Source organism: Rhipicephalus microplus, chromosome X (assembly GCF_043290135.1).
Source record: "Rhipicephalus microplus isolate Deutch F79 chromosome X, USDA_Rmic, whole genome shotgun sequence".
In the NCBI taxonomy this organism is placed as follows: Eukaryota; Metazoa; Arthropoda; class Arachnida; order Ixodida; family Ixodidae; genus Rhipicephalus; species Rhipicephalus microplus.
The window spans coordinates 367,419,077-367,446,727 of NC_134710.1; the positions used below are offsets into that span (position 1 = coordinate 367,419,077).

Here is a 27,651-nt window from a genome sequence, read left to right on the forward strand (position 1 = left end):
GCCCGTATCTTTACACTTTTCCGAAACCACTAGGCAACACCGTTCACGTAAACGCATTCACTCACTTTCTCTACCCCCCCCCCCCCCCTTTCTCTTTCACCACGTACCGGCATGATTTTTTTACGCCTGCTGAAGCGATAGAGAAAGAACGAGACGTTGGGCAGCCTAACGTTCGCACAGACAACGGCTACGCATCGCAAATGGAGGCACGACATTCCACACGAACAGCACCACGGTCCCCGGCCGACGCGCAAGTTGCCCTGAATGCAAATATCTCACTGAGCGAGAGGCCTACAAAAAAAAAAGATAGAAAGAACTTCCACACTGACCGACATAAAAAGTATGCGCCCATACCTGCTACGCGAGCGGCATACAAGTGTTCGATATCTCTGTATTGCGGCAACGAGAAAGGATGGAAACGGGAACTGTGGTTTTCTGCACCGTTTCATTCATCATGTGCAACCCTGCAAAAGCTTCGCAGGAAATTCCGTCAGCCAAACGTCTAAGCCCACACGTCTATCACTTGTGTAGTTGCAAAAGTGGCCTCCACGTTTGGCTCCGGCTGCGCTTTACTGGTACTAATCGCGGAGGCCACGGTACTGAGCCAAAGAAACGCTAATCGATCGAATGCGAAACTTCATGACAACCGTATTGACTTATTCTAAGGTACAAAACATCTTCATTCATTACTCAGTCTAAAGAGCAAAATGATTAACAGTAAGAGTGATCTACGGCAAGAAGTATCGCTAGCTTATATATATATATATATATATATATATATATATATATATATATATATATATATATATATATATATATATATATATATATATATATATATATATATATATAGCTCGTTGCCCTGATGTATGAAACAAAGTATAGACTGTTTTTGCGGATCGGTTTCAATGCCGCGATACTTATTGGCCTGCTGGCCTTTGTGTTTGGCTTCATTAACAACTAAATGAACAAGGTTACGGTAGACACAATCATACGCATGAAAACGGTCGGATTGGTGCATACGATGTTTCGGGGCTTTTCTTTTTATTAATTCTCGTCGCAACATTAAAAAAAACAACGACTTACCAGCCGAATACAGCGGTACCCATATGTCTTAGATACAATAGTCTATAGTTTATGTGTAGCCTCCAAATAATATTGCGATCTCCGTGTCTATCCTTCTCTCTTTTTTACTCCCCCTCCCCCTCCCCATGTGTAGGGTAGCAAACTGGACGCATAGTCTAGTTAACCTCCCTACCTTTCCTACATTCCTTCTCTCTCTCTCTCTCTCTCTCTGCGAGTCAGGCCGGTGTTAAAGAGTCAACGCCCTCTAAACACGTAAACCATTTCCCTCGCTTTATTTTTTTCTGTAAAAGTCGGAGACTTGTCAATACGCCGCTGGCAAGAAACGGCACTCTTTGAAAGGAATACTTTACTCGTTGCACTCGTACACGTATGCGCGCTGGCATGCCGACATTCGTGGGTTACGCCTCACGTAACGCACGAGGAACGGCGCGCGGTTACAGAGACGCTCCGGCGTTTCGTCACTGCACATGCTGTAAAGGTTAGGCATTGCAGCGTACAGACAGTTCTCCATCTCGGCGGTTGCGTTATTTCCCCAAGACGATCCATTCCTTTCACTTTATGTATATTTTTTCTAGAGCCTCTACATCAGTTCAGGTCAGACCAAAAAGCAAAAGAAAGGACCGTCTTGAAATCGCCACAGGCGCCACTTGTTCGATGAAGTCGCTTTCATCTCAGCCCGCCGGTATATGTAAACTTCTAGATGCATGACGGAGCGAAGAACTCGGTCATTAGATGAGAAGACAATATTAGGCAAGGGCGCAAAAATAGCATGAAGTAAGAACCACGGCGGCGTTTGGTTAGCTATCTACGCATCGGGAAGGGAAGCCGACAGAAGAATGAAATTTTACCTAACAACGACGGTACTATTGTAAGACGTGGCAAATCAGTTATGAGGAATTGCCGGCGTTGGAAAAAGCTCCGGCACTGACGCGTTCGTAAGAAGTTGCGACAAAGAGTGAAACCCCGTAACGTACCTTTTGCACTAGACGGCCGAGTGGATGCTGATTTATTCTCATTCATCTCCCCCCCCCCCCCCCACACACACATAGAGATTATGTGACCATATAGCATAGCGCATAAAAGATCATTGGACAGGGGATGTCGCCGGAGCCTAGAATAGCATCTGCGACGGAAAGTAGCCGAATCCTCATCCTTCGCATTGCTGGCGGTCCCGAGACGTCGGCGGCGCTTGGAACACCCAGTGACCCGCCGGCAGCGACGGTGGCCGCGCGTGTCGGCACGTGCTTTTGCCGCCCAAGAAAAAGAAGAAGGCCGTTTCCGGGCGAATGATGCCCACTGGCCCGAACGACGACGCGGAGTAACCCGCGCGGACGCTAAGTAGGCCACGAGCACTCCTCAGCACACAAACCACGGTCGCCTCAATCCACGTGTGCACACAAGGCAGGGAGCACACGCCTTCTCTGCGCAAGCTGCCGGCTCAACGCGCGCACTAAAACGCCGAAGAAAAAGCGCGCCAAGACAGGCAGCCGGCCATCTTGGGACTGTAGAGGAGAATTGGGCACGCACGGAAGCGCCTGGCACGCAGAGGAGAGGCAGGCACGCGCCTTCATTTTCGGTCCACCTTGACGGGGAAGAAAACATCCGTGCCGTGCACTGACTGCAGACATCAGTTGAGGGATTGGGCGTTCCACTTCGTCATATAATAACCGGTCATGGGAAGCCTTCAACGAGCCAGACAAACACGGCGAAACGGGGCTACGCGGACCGATTGAACGTTGAACAGAGGTACTGGCAAGTGAACGAAATGCGGGGAAGGCCAGCAAGGTCGATACGTTTAATGAAAGTTATTAGTGATACAGGATTTACAAGTTTGTTTTTTTTTGCGACTCCAGCGCCGCGCTTTGTCAATCCTAAATTCATACCGCGCAACACGACCGAGAAGGAGCGCTACAACAACATAGGCGGACGTGAAGTCACGCACGCGGGTAATGGTCAATTACAGTCTGAACGGAAATTCGAGCAGGTCCCTATCAAATAGACTCACAGATTAACACCGATAGATTCTATCCGGTTCTTCACGTTCAATTTTACATTTGAATTGTAGAAGCCTCGCTTACATCCCCCCTGCCCCGTGAAGCAAGAAAAGGCCAGAACTTATTACAATCTAAAAATGCAGTGAATCTCGCTAATGGGACGCAGACGATTCCAGCGAATCAGAAAGTCGCGCAGGAATGTTCCCCACCAGCGTGCGGCCAGGCTCTTTTTCTGCGAACTGCTACGGTATAGCCCGCCACGGGTGGGTACCCACCTCGTACAAGAAAGCCCCGTCATGCCCTGCACACGGCTGCGTATATTGACCCCCGAGCTGCGCAGTGGTGTCCTACATACGCAAAAGCTCGCGCACCACGAGAGGCTCGCCGGCGATGCTCGAGCGTAAGCGCTTACGCGCACGAGCCGAGTAGGAGGCCTTAGTGGTGCGCTCGTTCGTTTCGAGACCGCCGGAGAGACGGGCAAGATGGGGGGGAAGATGGGGGGGGCTGCTCCTCCACGCGCGCGCCATGCTTCACACGCACATACGACGATGCGCGCGCGCACAGAAGCGCCACCGCGCGGCGGGTAGTGTACCGTGTCCCGCCTTGTCGTAATACACAGTGCGCGGCTGGATTATACACGACAAGGGAATTTGATAGAAGCAGGGCCCTAGCCGACGCACGTGGAGTTGGGACGTGCGCAACGAAGCCGCACCGTGACGGTGATACGCCAAAAAAAAAAAAAAAAGAAAAAGCCGCGAATATAAGAATGTGCGCACCATTGCGGGAGATATCGCGCACAGGCGCGCGCATGCAAATGGTACCTAGACACGCACAGTAGACGGGCGCTGAGAAATCCCCGAGATTTGAGGCGTCGCAAACCGTAGCAAACGACGCCCCTGCCGAGATATATGAAGGGAAACTATATGCACTCGCTTCGCATGTGTAGTATGCGCCTCTAGAGATGGCCGCGCGTTCCGCGGATAGATGCAGCTCGTCCGACGCACGAAACGAAGTGATGAGCCATATAACGTCACGAGCAGGATCCCGACTAGATCATACAGACGCATTAATTTGTTTAAGGACAGCACGAATGCCGTCGTCACCGTCAGGTTTAAGCGCGCTGATTATGATTAAGGCCCCTATCAACAGCTATATCGAATTACCGCGATATCAGGCCTCGATTAACTATGTTCAATGCTTACACATATGCCCCGCCTCCGTTCACATGCCCAAGTAAACCCATTCTTTCCTGCTTAGAGGCAGGCGGCGACAACTTGCCCGAGATCCTTTGCGACGGTGTAACAGAACAAATTCTGAGCCCGCGCACATGACTCCAACTTCATGGATACAGACATATGATTTAGTACGAAATCACTTATATTGGCAGCCGCTAAAACAAGTGTGTTCACTAGTCCCAATAATATGGAGGGATTGATTTGACTGATTTGTGGGGTTTGACGTCCCAAAACCACCATATGATTATGAGAGACGCCGTAGTGGAGGCCTCCGGAAATTTCGACAACCTGCGGTTCTTTAACGTGCGCCCAAATCTGAGCCCACTGGCCAAAAGAATTTTCGCCACCATCGAAAATGCAGCCGGGATTCAATCTCACGACCTTCGGGTCAGCAGCCGAGTACCTTAGCCACTAGACCAGCGCGACTGGGCAAAAATATGGAAGGAGCAACGTCGGTACGACTGTGAGCAAAATACTACAGCAATCCCCGGAAAAGAAAGGAGTTCGCAGAAAACCGCGCCGGGAAAGCCCGCGTAGTGCAAGCCCTTGACAGGCTGCACGCGAGACGCCATATCAGTAAATGAGAAAGCGCGCGCGAAGTCCTGGACGAGGCGTCGCACCGCCGGCAAAGGTCACACGAAACGGTCAACGCTGCGTACGTTCGGGGTCAATCAGGGTCAACGCCATGGGCGGTATACGGCAGGAGCCGCGATTAAGGGGTGTAGCCGGACGCCGAGTTCGAGGAGGAGCGAGTGCACAAACGACCGCGCCTGCTGCAGCCACGAAGGGCTGCGGCCGCGCAGTACTACGGCTTCGCTTTGACGCGAAGGCAATGAGCACGCCGACCCCTCGAGCACGATCCGAGCTGCGCCTGTAGCGTTTAGACGATGCGTGCGCGAGGCGCACAGCGCGAGCGAACCGGACCGGCACTGCTGATTACTGCTCAGGTTTAATCACGCGAGAACACTGGACATGTCACTTCTCCGGCAGAGTGTACAGAAAAGCGTAAAGGCAAACGCGACACGAACAAAAAAATGATGCTGAGGTACGTTCTCGCGCAAATGTGAAGAGTTCCCTTTTGCCAGCAGCTTCAAAGCAGCGGCCTAAACACGGCTAACTAAACAAGCGGGACGAAAAATCCTTAAAACGGAGATAAAGACTGGACCACCTGTTGAAACGATGGCTTCAGCAACCCCCTTTTCAACGGATTTTTTTTTTCTCATATATTCAAGCCTTGGTCTTCTATCGAACTACTGCCTTTTTTACACAATCGGGGGCCTCGCAATGCCACGCGGTGAAGTGCGTGCACACACACACACACACACACACACACACACACACACACACACACACACACACACACACACACACACACACGGAGACCTTTTTCGCTACGCAACATCATCCTTGGGCGCGCGCTATGTTGGCAGCACGCAAGAGAGGCTTCACGGTTACATGAGCGGGAAGGCGGAACACAAGGGCCGAGACTGCGCCACAACAAAACACATGACTCGGCAGCATTGCGCCACACGACACGCCGTGTGCAGAGCAGGAAAGCACTTGCGCCGGCCCGAGTGGCGACGTGGAACTTACGCGGGGCAATCAACAACGCAGCGCCCAAGTTCTGTCGCCTCAGAACTCCCAGCTCCATTCACGCATCGATTGATACGTGCGTGTAGCGAGAGCCGTGCGGGAGAGGCTGACAACGTTTATCGACGGCGGCTCGTCCGTATCCGTATCGCGGCGCTAATAGCCTCCGCAAGACAAACAAAAAGAGGTGTGGGGGGGGGGGGGTGCCAAGGTCGCGTAGCTCGCGTAATGCCACGAGGCGCGCCGATGATGCCACTGTGTACGCCCGCGTTCTCTCAACCACGCTGACACCGTGCACAAGGCGCCCCCGGCACACCTACACACACGTTTCGAGAATGAGGCCATAACGGTACCTCAGTAACAAGACGCCGAGAACGATCTTGGAAACCCGCCGATGCGATAGCGTGGAGGAGGTGGAGCGAGTCGCATGTGCGCATACAGAAAAGAATGAAAAAAAGTGACGTGCACATGCTGGCGTCGAACTTTCAAAATGAAACGCCACACCAAAGCTCTGGAGACTGGGAAAATGAAAAAAATGAGGGGAGGTCAACTATATTTCGCCCAGTTTGCTACCCTACAGATACAGAACAGATACGAGATGAAGATGGTTATAGCACGAGAACAGAACGACGACACAGAGACAAGAAAAACACGAAGGACACTAGCGCTCGTGTCCTTCTTGTCTCTGTGTCGTCGTTCTGTTCTCGCACTATAACTATCGTCATGCCAGGCAAACTAGCCCAAGCTGCCACAAGAGATGAAGGTACTGGCAAATAAATAAAAGGACTGCCATTTCACAGCTTCAGTACTAGCGACGTCGGCCTTTTTTGACTGGCAGGTTAAGTAACACGCTGTCTGGGCAATAACATTTCATTTATGAGAAATCGATTCGTATAATAAAAAAAAACAACCCCCAATTTCCCCCGTGAAGTAGAGTACAGCAACAGAAGCTGCATTTCGATCACGTTTTGAATGATAGGCATGAGGCGTATAAATGACTGGCGATGAAGTAACCATGTGGTTACATCTCTCATATACACTTCCATCTTGCGCATGCCGAGCCAAGAATTACGCTTAACCGAAGTTGCCAAGGTGTGAGCGGAAAATAAACAACACGATGCAAATATGAAAACGTGCACGCACGCAAAGGTTTGTGTGCGCTTTATGTCTCGATTCTTGAAATGGTTTCCTTCCGCGTGAAATACGATTTATTAATTCAGAGCTGCGTCCTCATGTCATCGATCGAAGTTCAAAATGCTACTTCCCGGGAGCCACGACGAAGAGTGGGGGGAGGGAACCACAGTTTTTTTTTTTTTTCGCTAGTTCCCGAGCACGAGTCACTTCGAACGTGGTCCCGCACACTATGCTTTTTCGAGGACAGTAGCGAAGTTACCGCCACAGCTGTGACACGAGGATCTCCAGTAGCGACCGGGTCAACGGTATCGAACAATGCGCGCGGCAGACTCGCGGTTGACTTCCATTCAGCCCGTAACTCCCCTAAAGTGCGCAAAATTGGCCGATCCGAGGGTCCCGGGACGACGACTCGAGACAGAGTCGTTCATCTGCTGCTCCCGACGCTCGTCGGACTCCGGGCCGAGAGCACCGTTTCACAAAAGCGAGCTGAACGGAGATCACAATATATATATATATATATATATATATATATATATATATATATATATATATATATATATATATATATATATATATATATATATGAGATAGGGAGAGAGAAGAGGAAAAGAAGAGAAAGCCGATGGTCCCACATATTACCGTCGTCCATGCGTATAACAGTGCGGGGACTTAGCCAGGAAAACCCGGACGCTTCACAAGTGGATCCGACAACGCGACCCAGGGTGCAAAGAGGGGTGGTTCCGCTGGCTGGCAATTTGTGCCGTCACTCCCCACCCGGTCTGCTGGTGGTGTTCGCACAAAAAAGGGGAAGAGGCAAGCCGTCCACACGTCCGACGAAGTGCCGCTGAGAAAAAAAAAAAAACTACTCTAGGATAGTGGGCGGGAAGTAGGGAGGCAGACAGTATTATACGGTAATAAAGAGCGTTGGCATTATAGTAGATGCCGGCAGCAGCTTCAGGGGAAGTTGAGCGCGCATGCGTCGTGGAGCGACCTCAAATAAGAAAGCACGACGAGGAGACAAAACTAAACAGTTGCCCCCCCCCCCCCCCCCAAAAAAAAAAAAAAACACGTTAAAGCGAAGGTGGCGACGAGAAAAGCTCGATCAAGTTATGAAAACGGAGCTTCACTTATCGAGCATGAGCGCCCACCGCTGTGAGCGGCACTGGAGGAGAATGAAGGGCGTCGAATAGATAGCACCGCGGGAGAGGGAGAAAGCGTGTGTCGCATGCGATACCTGCAGTTCTCCCTTCAGCCGCTCGCGTTGCCTTTTTCTTCATGACCTTTCTCTTCTTCCACAGAAACTGAAAAGACGGGCACTGGGGGTTTTCCTTTGTGACAGGCGCATGAAAAGACGCGGCAATCAGCGGTCCTTTTAAAAAAGCCGAGAACGCGCGGCGCGACACCACATGGCCAGCCGTTCAGCCGACCGGGAGTTTTCTTTAAAAGCGAGAGCCTTGCCCCGAATGAAGTCTCCTATGAAGCAAGCTCAAACCAGACAGCCAGGCTGCGCCTCGCTTGTGGAACAAAGAGACCAGACACCGCATTCTCTTCGCAGGGCGGGGCGCGGGAGGAGGCAGAATCAACTGCGCCCTCTCTCGACGTTTCACCAAAGGCGAGGGGGGTGATTCGCGAATCTAAAGTAAGCATTCTTCTCAATGAACAGGGAGCCACCACCGCTATTAGGGCAGCACGTCTACCACCACTCGCTTTTTCTCTCTCTACCACTCACGACAAGAAAAGATGGTTGAGAGGGAGGTACAAAATAAGCGGTGACAAGCGCTTGCTAACCCAAAACCTTATCGCTGTAAGCTCAGCGGTCACCGTCCATGTTGCCAATCAATTTAACCGACATCTGTGTTTGCCAGTTCATTACTTCATTGCTGTACAGCAATTAGGTATAATTGCTTTAGTTTTTGTTTCATGTTCCTCTATTAAGCGGGCGCAACAGAGAAGCCACAATTCAACCTCATTCGTATCGCGCCATTGACCATTTTTGTGTTGTCGCTAAATTTCCAGAACACTTTCTCCGTTCCTTGAGAGACAGTAAAGGACGAGAGAGAAGACAGTGTGATGCTGGGGAGAAAAGAGGAAAAGGACGGGAAGAAGCGACGCAAGCAGGTGCGCCCCGGGAGTGCAGGATACATTCGCCCAATCAACCAGAGCAATTGAAGCCACAAGCTCGCGGTTATTCTCCGACCGCACAAGAATAAAGAAGAAAAGAAAAAAAAAGAAGCGAGGACTCGACAGGATCGAAATTGCCGTCCTCTTATAACAGCAGCGAGCGTTTCGATTGCCCGGACGAATAATGATGAATGGACACACTATAAAGCCCAAATGTTTTCGGACGAGGAAAAAAAAAGAGAGAGAAGGAAACTGATGAAAATCGAGAATGACCACTCGGTGCGCGGCGGCAGCATCAAAGAGGAAGCAGAAGATTGCTCAAGCCGAGCGGAAACGCTCTTATTTTTCGCTCTCTCAACTGTACATATACGCAAAAAAGAATCGACGAGCGCCCAGCGTGTCGCTTCTAGACGGAAGTCTCATTCCCACGTGCCAGATTGTAAATCATGGCAGCATCCCCCCCCCTCCCCTCCAAGAAAGAATATAGAAAGACAAATGCCCACCGATGCGCTCGAATCGCAATGACGTACGTTAATCAGCATTCATTTGGCCCTACCAAGACAGCGCGCGCGCGAGTTTCCAAAGCGGATGCAAAACCTCGTGACAAAGCGACAGTAACCGCGTGACAATAGCGAGCAGAGTAATTAAGACGCACACCTCAAAACAAGCACGTGCGCACACGATTACCGCGGCGAACACTTGATAAGAGCAATCCATAACCGTCTCCCCGACCCCCCAACCTCATTGCCCTTTCTTTTCGTAATCTAAGGCTCGAATTTTCATGCTAATCGACACTTCAGATGACATGGCAGCTACAACCTGTTGCGAACGAAGTGCAAGTGCGCCCACATACTTAGATTTATAGGTACACGTTAAAGATAATCAATTGCTCAAAATTTATGATGAATTTTCCCCTTCAGCGTTTGTCATAGTCACGTTAAACCCCTGTTATTAAATGAATGTGATTAATCATCGCAGTCATTTACCACATCCCCCCTTAAGTAAATCAGAACGACAAAAGTCGACAGGAGGCGCACGAAGAACTCGCCTGGGCCCCGAACAGAAGAATAACACAGCAACGGGTACGGAAGATATGCTGCTAACGCTCACAACAAGGTTTATTTGCAAAACTTTTTTTAGAACGCTATTACAATCCAGTTTATCCAACACTATCTTTTTTTACTGTAGATATTCCCACGAAATAGTGAAAAGCAAAAAAAAAGGAGGGGGCAAAGGAAACGTTTCCACATAACGTACTACGGAAATAGCGTAGCGGTACATCCGTACAAGGCCGAGCAAGCACCGACGCTGACGGTTACATAAGCATCGATGTTATATATGCAGGCAGAAAAGAACTGTTGCATTTCGTTCATTTTCCTTTTGGAGGGAAGACAAGATTTCGAAATTTTTCGAAGCTGACTGATCGCAAAGGCAGTACGGGCGTAGAAAGACGCGGGAGAAAGAAAAAAAAAGATAAGGATTGCGGGAAAAAAAAAGCAGCAATGCAGGCGGCGAAGGCGTAACACCTAAAGGCACGCCAGTCAGCCACGCAGCACGCACTGGAGCCTCCCATTCAAGAATTTCCCTCGCTTTCGCTGCTGGCATGCAGCGGCGCCCGTCGTCTCGCGTTGGTCGGCCCACGCTTTCCGCAGCGACCATGTTTTTTCATCCCACAGCGGCGTATAACCCACGTGCACTGAAGTTGCGCCACTTCCTGCCTACGTGACAAAGAAAAGCAACACGCCAGGGCCAAGTCGAAATAGATTCGCACAAGGCGTGGATGCCTTCCACTATGACGCCCATGCAATGCCCGCACAAGGTTCGCGAAGATGGGTATGCCCGATGTGGCGCGACATCGAGGACAACTTACACGAGCACCTAACCTACGCAAGCGCGAGAAGTGCACGCAGAGACTGGTTGACTGGAGCAGGTAGACGACACGGCCCATTTGATACTTTGTAATTTATGCCCTGCGAATAGACGCGTACGACGTAGTTTCGTCGTCTCAAAGCCACTCTATCAAAAATTAACGTGCTACTAATTCTAAAGTGTTGACTGCATTGACCTAGCCAAAAGAGAAAAAAAAAGGGAGGGGTCTCAACCATTCCTGCGTTATTTTTTTTTCAGTTTTTCATGCGTATATATACCCGTACATATACAAACGCAAGCTCGAACATACATAAATGGTACAACTTGGAAACCCGAAACACGTAGCAACTATCAAACCTGCGCCAACTATGCACAAAATTTGCGTGCCGAACGGCAGCCTCTGCCAACGGTTCTTCATGGCATGGGGAGGCCACAGGTATGCGCACCTCGTCCCAAGGCTAGCCAGACCAGGCTCTCGCAAACCTGCTTTCGAGTCGGAAGAACCACGAAGGCGACGAAGCGGTTAATTTAACTACGTGGCAGCGGACATGGCTGTGTCGTAACATCCACCCAATACTACGCTTCCGGTTTTCCCAATAAAGCGCATTTAGCAGCTCGTATACTAAAATACAGGCTACAAGCAATGTTCAAGAACAGCCACAGAAATGGCCATACATGAGAAGTTACAGGGTCGATGGAAGCGGCCGTACATCGAAGCTTATCGACACAGGCGCAGAAGAGCGTGGAGGCGGGGCTTCGTTTCGATTACAAGCGCGGGAGCGCTTCGTGCCTGTTTTGCCGTGAAGCAAACTTAAGCCACCTGAGAAACCACGAACGTTGCAGAAAAGCGGGTTTAGCACAGCGCAACGTGTTTTGTAGTTACGGTATTTGAGATGTGGGTGATCCCTCTTGCCTCAGTACCAGAACAGCGGTTCAGTTTATACACTGTTGCAAACTCTATAGAGTTTGGATTTTGCTTGCTTTGAGGTGTTTCAGTCTGTGACAGAATTTCGCCCCTGAGTGGTGCTTTGAGAAGGTTCTACAACCGCGAAATATTTACCGTGACCTGAAATTAGGCGCGCGCGGGCGTTGTTTCATTTTATTCCCGTGAAATCACAGAAACACCAGCTGAATATTCGTTCCACGAATATGTTCGTGAGGTCATCTCTCTTTATTCAAAAGCATAAATGTCACGTAGCATCGGGGCGTTTATACTAGCACTCTGGCACAATGGCCACACTCTCCAAAGACCTGCATTGGGCATCTTCTTTCTGCTGTCTTATTATACAAATAGCTTCGTATTCTCCACCCATCTATCTTTTTCTTGTGAAACAGGGGCCCCACGATTGTTCACCACCCTGTGCGTTGATGATTGATTTGTGGGGTTTAACGTCCCAAAACCACCATTTGATTATGAGAGACGCCGTAGTGGAGGGCTCCGGAAATTTTGACCACCTGGGGTTCTTTAACATGCACCCAAATCTGAGCACACGGGCCTACAACATTTCCGCCTCCATCGGAAATGCAGCCGCCGCAGCCGGGAATCGAACCCGCGACCTGCGGGTCAGCAGCCGAGTACCTTAGCCACTAGACCACCGCGGCGGGGCCACCACCCTGTGCGTGTCCGTCCTTCTGCTTAAACACGCAATGCATTGCAATATGCTTGCGCGCATGATTGCTTTGGTTACTACTTAAATGCCTAACCGTTGGAAAACAGCTTGTCCTTTCTTGAGATTCACATCTTCCGGGGTCTTCTTTTTGCTACCCCTATCCAAGCGCAAGGAACGCAACAATTCATAAGTTCTCAATATTTGATAAAATCCCAAGTACTACGTCAGCGCCTCGACGTTCTTCACTTCGTTCTTCGTGCTTTAGTACCCTATACTTCTGATTTAATTTCATCCTACCGTACGCTCAGCCGGCAAGCAGTACACGTCAAAGAGAGCACATGTATATGTGGGGTCCCTTTTCTCGGGAAGTGTCTTACGCGACTTTGCCACAAGTTTAACCTCAGCATATTTTTCGACCATATCCTACAATATTCTTGGGGCCTCTGCTGAAATAGATTGCCGTCTCACCCACGTGCACGTTACCAAAATCAGTCACTCAAAGGAACACAAACAGGAAAATTGACGAGACGCCGCTAGCATTTGCGGTGCCCGGTTCTCTTTTTTCCACCTTGATCTTCTGTGCACATGCTAAAACACACACACACTAGGCCAGAAAGTTGCGCTAGGCCGTCACGGTCTGTTGCGGTTCGTGTTGAATGGGCATCAGACATTCTTATCTCCTGGCGATAAAGATACAGGGTTGCACATGATTCCGAAGTTATCTGTCCCGTCTGTCCGATCAAAAAGCTGAATACGCTCAAGTCACGAGACGTTGTTTTACTGAGAGTATTTTCATTGACTGGCCTAACAACACACCGTCACCGTTCAAAGGCTGGGATCCCTTGTCAGAATTGAAAGTTGTTTCACGGCAAACGCCTACTGTGATCTCTTAGACGACGTGCTGCTCCCATATCTCGTTGGGGGACCATTACCAGAGATCAATTTCATCCTGCAGCATACTCAAATAAACAAAGTTGCTCAGTATTTAAAAAAGTCTTGACGTGGTAGTCCTTGAGAGGCCTACACAGTCCCCTGCCTTTAACATCATTGAAAATGTGTGGGAAACATGAAGCTTGCGCTGGCCCACCGATAACTCCGTGCCGTCTCAGCAGACACGAGAGTAGTGGGAGTGAATCAGCGCCAACACCCACAATTGTCGATCCCTATATACAGCAGCCTCCCGAATAGAATGAATGCGGTTATTGGAGCTGGAGGGTAACCTACTCGCTACTGATAGTCGCCAACTTTGGGAAACGCAGCACATAGGCAATGAACTTGGTATCCAACTGTCTGCAAACTTCACACTTTTTGGACTGTAGGGCATTCCAATGCTTTAGAATAGAGAAAGCTCGCAAAAACAGATGTCTTAGATTTATGAATCTCGATACTTGGAGAGTGTGCAGAGCCGTCAGAATGCTCGCTACGGAGACTTAGTAATAAGGTCGAAAGCTCAGCTAAAATTACTCAGGAGACACTCGATCGCGGCTGCACCTACCGTGTTTAAATGCGGGAGAAATGCACAAACACCCTCGCGCACGTAATTTCCGGCCACAGTAAATGTTTCTCGGTAGTATGAACTTCTCATAGCACCGCTCAGCGGCGAAAATCCTTCACAGTCTAAAAAAACCACAAACCAAGCAAAACCAATACTCTAGAGTTTGCAACAATGTATAAATTAAACCAGTATTCTGGTACTGAAAGAAGAGGGATCACCAACGTTTCAAGTATGATGACTACACAACACGTAGCGCTGAAACGTTCGTAGTTTCTCAGGTGCTTTTAAGTTTGCTTCCCGGCAAAACAGGCACGACGCGCTCGCTCCCCCGCTTTTAATCGAAACGAAGCCCCGCCTCCACGATCTTGTGCGCCTGTGTCGATAAGCTTCGATGCGCGGCCCGCTAGCGCTGGCGCCACGCGGTGTTCGCACTAAGAGTGGACGGCCCTGTACGTGGAACGTTCTGTCAGTGCGCTGGCGGCTTCCTTTCAGGCTACTACGCTATCATTGGGACAAAATCATGCGAGATGACAGCGGAGGCAAGAAAAACAACGCTCGTTCATGGGACTCGAGCAACGTTATTGTGAGGTAGGAAAAAAAAATCGGCCTGCACCTTAAGTATACAGCAGGCAGGATTCGAGCAACAGCAGCAAGAGGCGCATGGGACCGCGCCTTCTCTGCGTGTGCTCACCAGGATGGAGCCATTTATCACGACGAAGGCGAACGGCCGCCGCAGATTGCTCTATTTGAGGAAACAAACGCTTCCCCTGCAGGAGGCACGACACGCCGTCGGGACGAGAAGGCATTCCGGAAGACTGGCACCATTTGATTGGGGACCACCGACAAAGCTCGCGGGGCTGGAAACGACCCCTTTTGTCGCTCGCTCCCTTGTTTCTCCGCAGCCCTAACGACATTGTCGCTCGCCGTGGGGAAAAGAGGGAACGATAGGGAAATTCGGCAGCCGTGCTTCCGCCGGACTGCACCAATCGGCGCTTTCACCTGCGCATTCGAGCACATGGACCCGGAGCCGCTTGACGTTCTTAAAAGCATCAGAAAATAGAGATAGGCCGCAAATATTACTCTTCTGCCTGCCTTTTTTCTTTCATGGGGTTTTTTTTTAATCGGTCAGAAGCGCACATGCAGGAACAAGGCACATTAAAAGACAAAAAAATACAGCAAACCATATTTCAAAATGAGACAACCAACACGAAACCAGTGACCCATTACTGAGCCGATGTGCATCCAGCCAATTTGCATTCCGGAAAGTAGGTGAGCCGAACATGGCCACGAAAGCATGCTCAACTGATAAAATATTCGCCGCAGCACCTCGAAAAATAGTTGGCGCACGACACACAGAGAACGAACACGTTTTCCACATCATACCGCGCCTTAACGATAGCCGCCAGGCCACGGACGAGGCCATTTTTGCCCACTGTAGGTCGAAGTCCTCTCCCAATGATATCCAACCCACAATTTCCTGTGCGAGCTCATTACATCTTATCCTTCTATTTTTTTTATTTCATTGCTCGCCTAATCATTTTGCCATCCGCGGAAGCGCTTATATCTTGGTATCTATCCCGGCGCCCTAAGTGACAATCGGTTATCTGTTCTTATCATGACATGCTCTGCTCCCGTCCACTCTTAATATCTAGTAGAATAACGGCCTCCCCTTGCTACACCGCGATCTATTCTTATTTATTTCTTTTAGAGCTACGCGAATTATTTTTTTTTCATGACCCGCTGGGTGGTCCCTAACTTCTTTAGTTACGTTGTCATCCTCCAGGTTGTTGCCCCATATGGTAGTTCCAGAGGCTTAGGCTGATTTTTTTTTTTTTCGATTTCGGGAGGGGAGGTTGACGCATTTTTATGTATGTTTGTGCGTGTGTTGCACACTTTCCGGGGGTGATGAATGTGTGAACAGCTCAACCCACCCCCTTTCTGCGCAACTGGATAGCTCCATATGCTTACACTTCACCTCTTTCAATGAACAAGACAACGTACGAAGAACAAACGCAGTTCATGTGGGAACGGTGTCTGATCGAGCATGTGAAGCATTAAAATGCCCCAATCGTTTACATACTTAATGTCCTGCGTTCTTGCGAAATATGTACACATAGTCAATCAGGTTATTTTGATGTCCGGTTAAATAATGATGTTAAGGTATTACATGCGTGGGATAGCGTAAGAGTTCTTTCCTCTTTTATTTTTCGTTAAATAATGGTGGGCGTCGAAACGCACTAGTATAAAAAAAAAACAAGAACCTAGCCCCCACCCAAAAGGTATATTGGTGCGGTCCTGCGAAAGCAACGATCGTAGCACACTGCGGAAAGTACTACGCCAAAAGTACCTGCTCATTCTCCGGCAGGGTGTACTTTGTCGCTCTCCCCCTTCAACAGGAATACAGGGTGAAAATCCTCGAAAAGCCAGCTTTTATTCTATTTTCATGCTCTTCCAAAAAAAAAAAAAAACGCACCAGTCTTCGAAACCAGACAATCCTACTGCGCGATGGTCTAGACCAGAAGCAAACGGCAGCTAGCGTGCAGTCCCACACGTTGAAAGCAGTTTCACGACAGCGTGCGTGACTCGGTTGGTCGCCGCACGACGAGGGAGGAAGTGAGCGCCGATCGAAGGTTGTTCGGCATGTTGACTCACTGCACGACGGGTACTACAGCTGCAACGAAGAGCTGCTGACTCACCCGGCCTCCTGACGAGCGATTAAAAAGAAGAATGAACTCGGAAAAAAGAGGACGGTTACGTCGTTAATCGCCCGGAAACCGAGAGTAATGCGTCGCTTTAGACAAGAGAACCCGAGTTTTGCGAACGATACAGCATGCCGGACCTGAAACAGATGTAAAAGCTCCCACACGACTAAGTTGAACATCCCCGCCCTTTACGGAATTTTGCAAATGCAAGCAATTTGAGCAGATCTGTACCGATGGGCGAGGACTAAACGCGTACAATTCAATGTTCTGCTACGACAGCGACACAAGCTAAAGTACGCTGAGCGGAAACTACTTTTACAGTCGGCAAGAACGCGATCGGAAAAGCAGCGAGAGCTGCCTTGACCACGCAGACTTTCGGTGTAAACTTAAGATGGCTTAGAACCGGCTGGGCCGGATTCCACGAAGCCGCAACTTTCCAAGCAAGGCGCAAGCGACTGCGTCTTGTCCCCCACAGCTCGACACTGCCAACATGTGTGTGTATTTTTTTTCCCCAGTGAAATACTTGCAGGAACCTGCTAGAGGAAGACGGAAAGCTGTCGTTGAGTCTGGAATGCCGAAATTCCGAGTCTCGCGATCTTACACAGCAAGCGGACACGATGCTACGTGCGAAAACAGCCCTACATAACTGTGTTACGAGCGCTGTTCGTGGTCACCAATCCGTGTTTCAGTGGAGTGGTGTCTTCAGACAGCTCAACATCGCCGCACAATCGGTTCAGTCGCTGGTGGACTGCCGAATCATCGAGTCCTGCAACGTCTACTAGGTTCACATGTTGCGTCCGTGCGCTTGACTCCTACGGGAGGGGGGGAGTAAAAAAACAGGCCAGCCGAATCTCATCTCCACAGGAGGGTCGGGGGAAAAGCGGGTGAGCACTTCTCGGAAGAGGATCCTCTCCTTGTGGCCACGAAACGCTGTGCCCGCATTGCGCTCGCCGACCTGGCTGACAAAAGCAGTTTTCTAACACTTGCATCAAATCAGCAAAAAGGCAAACGGGTTCGCTGCCGCAGGAAGAGAGGAAAATGGCATAACAAACAAGTCGCGCGACGCGTGGCAGAGGTACAACGCTAGCCGCTACGTTAGAAGGTCGCGCAACGTATCCCCATTAATAAGTGAGAAGGATAAGCTGGTGTTGCGGCCAAACGTCTGTAGTTCTGAGGCCAAGAGCTAGAATTAAGAGCAACACTGCTGCTGGCTGGAACTTCCCGAGCTGGCCCGGCAACGAGCCACGGGACGCAAGGCCGGACGGCTGTCGCCGACGGCCGAGCATGGAGGGGAACCTGCTGCCAGCAGCGACCACAGCACCGGGACGGGAGGAGAAGTTTTGCCGCTTTCCGTTTTGCGGTTTTTACTTCTCGGTCCCGTCGCAGAGCCCGGCTCACAACAACGAGGGCAGGAAACGAGTCGCCGCGCCGCTGCACGCGGCGGCGGCGTCTCACCCCCAACCCCCTCTGGCACTGCCTTCCAGGGCGCCCCTCTCCCCGCTTTGCTCACCTTCATAGAGTTATCCCGACGGCGCGCTGTCGTCCGCAAAGACTCAAGGTAATCCAAAGACGCGGTCCACAGACGACAGTCATGTTTGCCGCTCGACGACAGCACCGGCGCGGCACGACAGGACGCGCGATTGCACTTTGTTGACGCGTCGCGGCGACCATGCGGTGAAGCAGGCTCGTCGGGCAGCAGCACAAACGGCAACACGCGAACAGGACGGCGGCAGCACCGAGAAGCAGCGTCGGTCGCGGCACGCTCCGAGAGCGCCCATAACTCCGAATGGGACTGTGCGGCGGCGCGCCAGTCGCCCCGCCGACGGAAAACGAGAGAGAGGGACCGGGACCCCCGCGGGGGAGTAGGCCGCGAGAAAGGAGGGTCCCGCTGGCCCCGAGTAACTTGACGCCATAACAGATGGAGCCACAGTACGGGACGTTTCCACTTTACGTGACTCTGTGCCGCTGCACGTCTACGAAGGTGCACGCACAATAATGAGAGTATGGCCACAGATATACGATATCAAAGAAAAAAAAAAACGTTGTGTTTTTTTTTTTCGTCCGTGTCTCCTTGCCTTATAATACCTTTCAATCCACTTGACCAATTAGCCCAAAAAGCCACTTTGTAAAACTTACGTTACCTCACCTAACACAAAAACACGTTTAAAAAAAGACACGATGAATCAAGAAAAAAAAACGGCTCACCTGCAACGAATATCCTTTACGTTTATCTGACCCTTCGATACCCTCCTGTAACATAGGTAAGGCTGCCTTCCAATGCTCTCTTGCTTTGAGAGGAAGTTCATCCGTTTCAGCGACTCGACTTCGCGGGGCGTGCGATTTCCGAGTTGAGCACTTTGACCCTCAGAAAGCGCCTAATTACTAACATTTAGGATCTTCATAAGTTCTGATTGGTTAGGCCAATTGGGCCGATTGGAGAGGGGCTTTTAGTTTCACTGATGTCAAGAAAAACGAAGTTTAGCAATTGAAACAAACTACACATGTCAAAGGATATATTAATATTAGCGCAATAATAAGGTTAATTACGTTGCGCCATTGCTGTTTCACACAACATTCAGGTTTGTGGGACCTTTATTGAGCATTTTTTATCAAAAATATTATTTAAATACAAGCTTCAGAAAATAGAAAGACCTACATCAAACCAGCCAGATCGGCGTAAGGCGTCCTTTTAAGGCCTTACATTATTTTTAATGGTCAAGAAGGCCAGCGATTACTGAAGAAAATATTGACCCGAGTGTTCTATGTCAAATTTCACGCCATTACCTCGGGGCAAGCAATGTTAGTGCAACGTCACGGACGCAATTTTCTCGCATATCGACCTTTCCGAGGCAGCGAAAATTCCCGAATCTGTTAGGTCACGTATTTCGTTGTATTTCGTTACTTTAGACAGAAAATAGGATACCGTCATTCTTTACGGTGGTCCGTAGAAACTCCCAATATCCACAGCCGAGAGGGTACAGTCACAAATAAAGTTTTTTCGAGGTGCCGGATAACCACTCGGAAGTTGCGTCTGGGACAGTTAGTAGCGCATGTGCACTGCGTGAATGCGCTAGTATGCGTACACATGCGCCTTGCATGCCTTCATTTGCTTGTTTGCCTGCCTTATCACTGATTGAATATAACACTCGCATATGCGCTTACTAGTCGTCCAGCGCAGCTTGGACGCACGCAGTGCGCCGCATAACTTCTTCCTCGATTGTCCCAGTGGTAGCTTTTTCGAACGAAGATCCGGCATCTTGCAAAATTTTACCCGTGACTACATTTAGCTTCCTGACGCGGTTAAAGTGGCCTCATTTCTGTACTGCAGAAGCGTGATATGCTGCAGTACAGGTCACAATATAGTTCTACGTAGCGTCATCCTCAACGCGCTGATCCCATCTTGCAGAGCAGCTGTAAAGGCGGCCGGATGCCGATGAAGTGCGCAAGCAAAAACGCACAAATGCCATTTTTATTGTTTTTTTTCGCATGATTCATACAGCGTGGTTCATACACATACACTCAGTAATCTGCCGAAACTACTGCTTTTGGCCAATACTACGAAACATTTTTTTCCTCCTTAATCTCAAGGCACCGGCCTTTCAAGACTGAACTAGTTTAATCGATTTTGTTTGCATTTACATCACTTAAACATTTTATAGATTCTTAATTTTTAAAACACTTATTCCGTAATAAGGAACGTATGCTCAGATTCTGGGCTTTATTGGTGCATGCATGTATCTGACAATAGTACGGTGAAAGTAACAAGAACAGAAACCTGATGACAAAGCTAGGATAAAGCCCAGCAAAACAAATGCGCTTTTACCCATGTTGCGGTTCGGATCCCGGCTGCGGCGGCTGCATTTCCGATGGAGGCGGAAATGTTGTAGGTCCGTGTGCTCAGATTTGGGTGCACGTTAAAGAACCCCCAGGTGGTCGAAATTTCCGGAGCCCTCCACTACGGCGTCTCTCATAATCATATAGTGGTTTTGGGACGGGATTTTTATTCTGTCTATGTGCATATGTGTCAGCTACTTCAACACGTGATTACTTTGACTCGTATAAAATTACTTGTGAGTCTGACGACACCCATCTCTCGCGCGCTTCTTCTGTTTTTACATATTCCAGCTCGTCTCAATAGCTCACCAGTTAACGTTTCGCAGTCCAGTAGACACCACAACGAGCAAGTGTCGTACAATAAAAGTGATTCTATACAGCCGCACTAAGGAATCATTGCATACGTGTATATTTGTTGTTCGTTAGCACGGCGGGTACGCAAACTCATTGTGGCGATTTCGGCAAGCAGTACCTGCCTTTTATTGGCACTGCGAAGCAAGAGACGATAAGCCACCACGTGCCAGCGGTTGTCTGAAAAAGGGGTCGCTGCAATGTAGTGTGACATTTTCAGGCATAAACATATGTTAATGCTATTTTATCACGACCATGTACAGTACATATTCTATAAAGAGGTGGAACTGCACCCATCAATAACGGCGTAACTTAAGGAAGATTCCCGAACAGCCATGCATATCCAAGCTCGCAACACTATCGAGATGCTGTACTGTATACTTGTTTCATTTCTTTCTTCGTAACATCTCTCTCTCTCTTTATATATATATATATATATATATATATATATATATATATATATATATATATATATGTGTGTGTGTGTATGTGTGTGTGTGTGTGTGTGTGTGTGTGTGTGTGTGTGTGTGTGTGTGTGTGTGTGTGTGTGTGTGTGTGTGTGTGTGTGTGTGTTCATGCTTCTCTTTAATGAAACCAGGCGATGTGCCGCAGAATGTCGTGCTTCCTGGTCGTCATTCTCACTTGCGTCACCGCAACGATAAGCCCAATGCTGTTAATACCTCAGCGTATACTACCTCCGGAGTGCGGGCTCTTGACAACAGGTGGGGCCGCGCTCCTTGCGTGTCAACGCCTACGTGTACGCGACACGGGTGGCGCGCCTGCAGCGCATATGCCACAGCGCAAGGCGGCCACTCGTATTGAACCGCGGTGCGTAATACACAATGCACGAGGCCGCGCACCGGCTGCAGTGTAGGCGGAGGGAGAATACACCCCAACGGGAAGGCGTTGACGCACGCCTCTTGCTCCCCCCCCCCCCCCCCCCGGACCTCCGTTGCCCACCGTCTCTCGCGCCATTTTTTTTCCCCTTCTCCTCCACTGCAACGCGAAGTTCGCCGAATGCCGTGGCGGCAAAGCCTCGCGGAACGCGCATAAAGGTCAGGGTTCTGACCTTCAGACTGTTGCGCCGAGTCGACCAAGCCCACGCCACCGAGGAAGAAAAAAACAAAACAAAAACGCCTTGCACAGGCTCGCTAGGAGAGCCACTGTTAGTACGGTGGAATTATAGAAAACCTGTACGTATTAACCGACGTAGCAATACCGATACTATATGTATGTACACACATACGTATACATTGCAACGCGCCTTCCCAACTCAAGCGGCTCACGCCTTCCAGAGGTCGCGAAGGCCGCGTGGTTTAACGTACGATATCCAAGAGTTAGTGCCACTCCCAGGAGGGGAAAAAACGTGGTCGTATAATAAGGTCGACTGCTCGTAGAGGCGTCAACGGCAGCGCATCTATACGAATAACGCTGTATCAATTATTTACCGCATCCGCAAACGAGCGCCAAAGCAAACCAAGCAACCACCTGCCAGGTACACGCACAATATTTGTCGGACGTATGCGGTATGTAATGCCTGTGAGGTTACAGGAGTACAAGTAATATACCATATATGGGCTCAAAGGCTTCGGAAATTAAAAGGACTCTTGTGAGCTGCTCACCATTGACAAGGAAAATGCACATCTAATAGTGAAGACAGGGAGCATAAGCCAGTATAAATCTGATAAAAATCGTATACCTATATGTCCTTCGCGGCGCGTTATTACCCCCGAGAACTAAATACGTTTCCACAGCGTGCACGCGTTGGTTGCAACTGGGAGGCAAACATAACCAGAAAGCGGGAGCGTATACATAGGAAGACGCTGCTGGTCCTGGGCTCATCCGGGCTTCCACGATTCCGAGGACTACTAGGCTGGACCTCGCCACGGCTGTAATTCTCCAGCGACGTTCCTGGCGAGTGGCTGGTGTTGTACCTGGCGCTGGCCTGTCGCGGTTCGAAGTGCCGCTCTTGGCTTGTACCGTTCAAGCCACACTTCGTGGGACTGTTCCTGTTGACGTCCCCAGTGTTGTACCAGGCGCCGACACGGCTGCACTGGGTTTCTACATGGCATGTATCAGCTGAGCCGGGCCATGCACCGGTACTGACCCAAAGGAGGCAACTCACCCCTACTATCCTGGCGCCGAGTCCACGCAGCCCTCTTCGGGCCCGCTGAGATCTCGATTAGACGGCGTACACCGCCGACTTGGCTTAGAGTCACTGGAATGGTGCACTTGGCTCCGTGCACCATTGCAACCCGCCCCTTGTTTTGGGTACGCCGGATGAGAGCCTGGACCTTCGCTCTTCGACAACTCCACGGCTGAAGCACTGAGATTAACTGCAGTGGCGTGAGTGTGGAAAATGTTCATGTTAGTTACTTGTATGTGCATGTATATATGTCGTGTAGTGTAGTCCCGTGTCTGTACCGATATGTATATAAAGTGGTGTCTCTTCGTCTATGGGTGTTTCCTGTGCCCGTCTGACTAACTTGCGCCCAGATTTGCCCACATCCTGCTTTCACATCCTCCTTCAAACACCCGAAAATTACCGGTGTGATGCAGGCAAGGGGCATCAGTCGGTGGGGACGTGTGGTGTGACAGAACTCCTGACGACCGTCGTGGCAAAGGTATAATACAGCACGCATATATGTATTCCGAGCACAGCCACGGGCCATACGCATGTCATGCAAGCTATGTGCACAGCAGGAGCCAGCAAGGAACGAAGAGAAACCGGTTCCTTCTAGGAAACCAGCGAGCCACGCGACCAGAACACCGCGGCTTGCGCGCCCTCTGGCAAGGCCACCGATTTTGTTGTGCGTGGTACGGTATACCACGGACCCGTTTGCATAACTGCTCATCTAAGGCATTGGGGACCGAATCGGCAACCAGCGTTTCACCTGCAGAAACAAACACACTCGCGCGAATGGTCGTCGAATCGTGAAATGAAATCCTTACGAGTCATAATGGCACTCGCAGAGCCGTCGCCTCGGCATGAACGCGCGAATAAAAACGAGTGCTTGGGCCAATGGAACATTGATATTGACGAAAAGAGGAAATCCGCGATCCAGCGCAACGGTGGAATCCAAACAAAGTTAAGCTGGTAATGACGTGTTGCAACAATCCCGGATGCCATGAACACAGCCTCTTCGTCAAGTGTAACGGTCAGCAGCTTGCGTTACGAGGATGATAAGGCGATGTACGCATGCGTGGCCTGAGGAATTGTTGGAGGAGTGCGCATGCGCGACATTTGTACCCCACGTAATGTTCACGTAGGAGCATTTTTCATTTGGCACGGTATTACCGTATCGTAATATTGATACTTTCTTTTTTCAACCAGATACACACCCCTAACAGTGCGGCGTGGTCAATTTTCCGCTGGGCGACCGCTCTTTACTGCTTTCGTCCTTCGCGCATGCCCGGCCGGCATGCCTCAGCACAACTTCCGGTTTGTGCCTGTCCCGCTGTTCACACGAAGACAGTACCGCTTGACTGATTGATTGATTGATATGTGGGGTTTAACGTCCCAAAACCACTATATGATTATGAGAGACGCCGTAGTGGAGGGCTCCGGAAATTTAGACCACCTGGGGTTCTTTAACGTGCACCCAAATCTGAGCACACGGGCCTACAACATTTCCGCCTCCATCGGAAATGCAGCCTCCGCAGCCGGGATTCGAACCCGCGCCCTGCGGGTCAGCAGCCGAGTACCTTAGCCACTAGACCACCGCGGCGGGGCTACCGCTTGACTGAGTTTCGGTTTAATTTTCGCTTATCAAACATTATCATCGAATCCGCAAATGACAAGGGCGTCTCAAGAATTGTGACAGAATCGTCCTCATACTTTGACAAGGTCGAAAATTACCGGATCTGGCCTGAAAAGGAGCACTGCAACACATCTTTAAAAATTTTCACATTATGGCTCTAAATTAAAGAAATTGTGCCGATAACCTTCAACTGAGTATCGTCGTGGTGCCCGGGAAGGTATGGAGCATGTTTTCGATACCACTTGCCTTAAAAATCTACTTTCGGTTACGATATGGAGGCGGCCATTTCACAGTGCTGTGTCGACACAAGTCTGACGTCTCTAAGTCACGTGAAGGCAGCCATTTGTGACGTACTTGCATCAGTTCTCACATCTGCAGATGCAAGTGCACCTGCATCTGCAGACGTGAGAGTTGATGCTAGCACGTTGTGCACGTTAACGATGAGTGAAATGGCCGCTTGCGACAAAGACAGCAGCTTCGGCCGTATGCAGGTTGCAGAGTTCGAAAACCCAGCGAACTGCACTGAATCTTCACGAAAATAATGCCCATTACGGTGGGGCTACCTCACGAGAACGTCACAACCAAACTGAAAAGTTTCAGGAGAGTTTCCTAATTCCGGTGTGCGGAGAGCGTTAATAACACTGTATGCCAGACAAACGAAATATGGCCCTTTCGCAATGCTTCAATATCATGTCAGTACTACATTAAGGATTTATGTCTTTCGTGTTATCGTGGAACATCCCTTCTGTGGAGAATTGGCCAGGGATGAACACATAAGCAGTGTCAAAACCCGTGAGTGTTATCTTCAGCAAGCGAAGGCACACTGACAGCTTTCCTTGTCGGTATTTTTTTTAATATATACCATAGCACAAATGAGTGTACAGGCTTCACCCTGTACCTACTTCACTTTCACTCTCTCCACCCTGCCCTGATACAGATGTAAGGGGGACTGCTTTGCACAGGATCAATAACAAAAACAGGTAATTTTCAAGGCCTTCAACATACATGCGCGAAGCTAAGCCCCCTTTCCCCTTGTTAGGGAGAGCACGTAGTACCGTGTCAGAAAAATTGGCAAATCCCACGTACAGTGATATGCGAAGCACGAATGAGAAGGCTTGATATGGCACTAGCACCCTGCATCACACTCATCATGTGAACGTGCAGTACGAACCACGCAACGTTAAAATATTAGGAATCCACTAGATGATCAGTACGAGCCCCGTTATATTACCATTTATATGCAAGTACAATCACGCTAGCGTCGCTATGCGTAATGCGACAATCAAAGGCGCCTGGGAAAGGAACACGCAAGTTACATAAAAAAATTAGAAAGTAATTTGCATCCTAATAACACCAGTGAAGAACGTTACGCTGCAAAGAGATGGGAGACAACTGGAAAACGAACGCCATAGTAAACAAAGTAACCTATTTTTTTCTCCAGTAACCTTGTTCATACGATTTTGAACTGCGAGGTCAACTTCAGGATTTCTTCGCATTTGGCTGAATTCAAGGAAGAAGCACGCGTATAGAGGACACCAAAACGTGCGACATTAACATCAACAGAAGAATACAAAGACTACCTTTCACCCGCAGACATGCAGCCGTCTCTCTGGCTTCATTTATTTATACAGCAAAAGCCGCGCCACGAGTGGGGCCACGACGTTTTTACTGCCTCTTCTCGGAGGGAGGAGGGGCCGGAGTGGGAAGATTCATCTTCGAGACAAAAGAGGTCACTCCAAATTTGCGAGGCGCCCCTGTCCGGCGTTGCACAAGATCCGTCACTACCCGCCTCGCGATGGCTAAACATTCACCGCCAGCGAAAGCGGCTGACCTCCTCGCCACGGAAGAACGACGCGGGTTGGCGCCGCGAAAGACGAAAAGCCTCACGAGCGAACGAGAGCGAGTGGCGATGCTCTCGTGCCCGCGATGATTGCCCGCCGCGAACCAACGACCCGACCACCGGTGGACCCTCGGAAATTTCTTTCTTTCGCCGGACGCGCCTCCTCGGTTCTCTGCGCCAGCGACCCCCAGTGGTTGCGCCCCGGCAACCTTACAGTACACCGCGAGACGTCGTGGGGCAGCCAGCCAGCTACTACGAGAGGAGCCCCCCTTTAAAAACGACCGTGGCGTAATCGTCGGACGAGGAGAGCAAGAAGGGAAACCGAGGAAGACAAAAGGGACGCCGTCCTCCTCCGCTTCTGCGTGCCGAGCAAAGAAACACAGAGAGCGGAAGAGAGCGAGGACAGCTCCGCGACCTTAGAGGGGCGGCGGCACTCTGCCGCACACCTTGGCTTGCCGAGCGCCCAAGGTCGGCAAGAGAGGGCCGAAATAGACACATTCAAAGAGCACTCGTCGACAGCGCGGCGCCACCGGGCGGTCCACACGCAACACCGCCGTCCTGCTCATCACTGAGCAAAATAAAAAAAAGGAGGGGAAACGGGGGAAGGCAAGATAAAGATGCACCAGCAGTGCATTGGTGTGGTTGCCAGGAGGCGGCGCTCACAAGGCCCGAGCCCCACCACGCAGGGTTGAGCATGGGCTAGAAGCCAGCTTCGTGCCTCTGCGCCAGCAAATTCTCAGACGCAGCGTATATCAGCTCCCTTGTGCACAGTGTCTGCTCCCACGAGGCCACTCGCAATCGTCACAAAGGACAACAGACACCACTTATTGATACTAAGCGTCTTCTAATCAGTAGAGAACCACGTTCACACAGTGCACAGCAGCCACGTGAGCGACTGGAAATATAGTGAAGCAAGTGGGCATAGCAACGCTGCATGGTACAACCGGGAGACGAAATGTATACACCATGCGGTGGTGCCACAACGACTATGCTCCTTTGAATTATGTCAGTCTCAAGTGAGTGACGAAA

The 27,651-nt window shown here is 50.0% G+C and overlaps 1 protein-coding gene across 9 annotated transcripts in view; it reads right to left on the reverse strand.

Annotated features, from left to right (window-relative positions):
• Nucleotides 1–27,651, reverse strand: part of LOC119161094 (rap guanine nucleotide exchange factor 2) — a 720,936-nt gene that overhangs the window by 139,298 nt on the left and 553,987 nt on the right. Inside the window, exon 1 of one of the 9 annotated variants that reach the window (XM_037413431.2) lies at nucleotides 18,347–18,641. The exons of the other annotated variants lie outside the window; for them this stretch is intronic. Coding sequence (XP_037269328.2) covers nucleotides 18,347–18,352 — 6 coding nt within the window. The 5' untranslated portion in view covers nucleotides 18,353–18,641. Of the gene's footprint in view, nucleotides 1–18,346; nucleotides 18,642–27,651 lie in introns of those variants that run through there. 9 annotated transcript variants of the gene reach the window in all.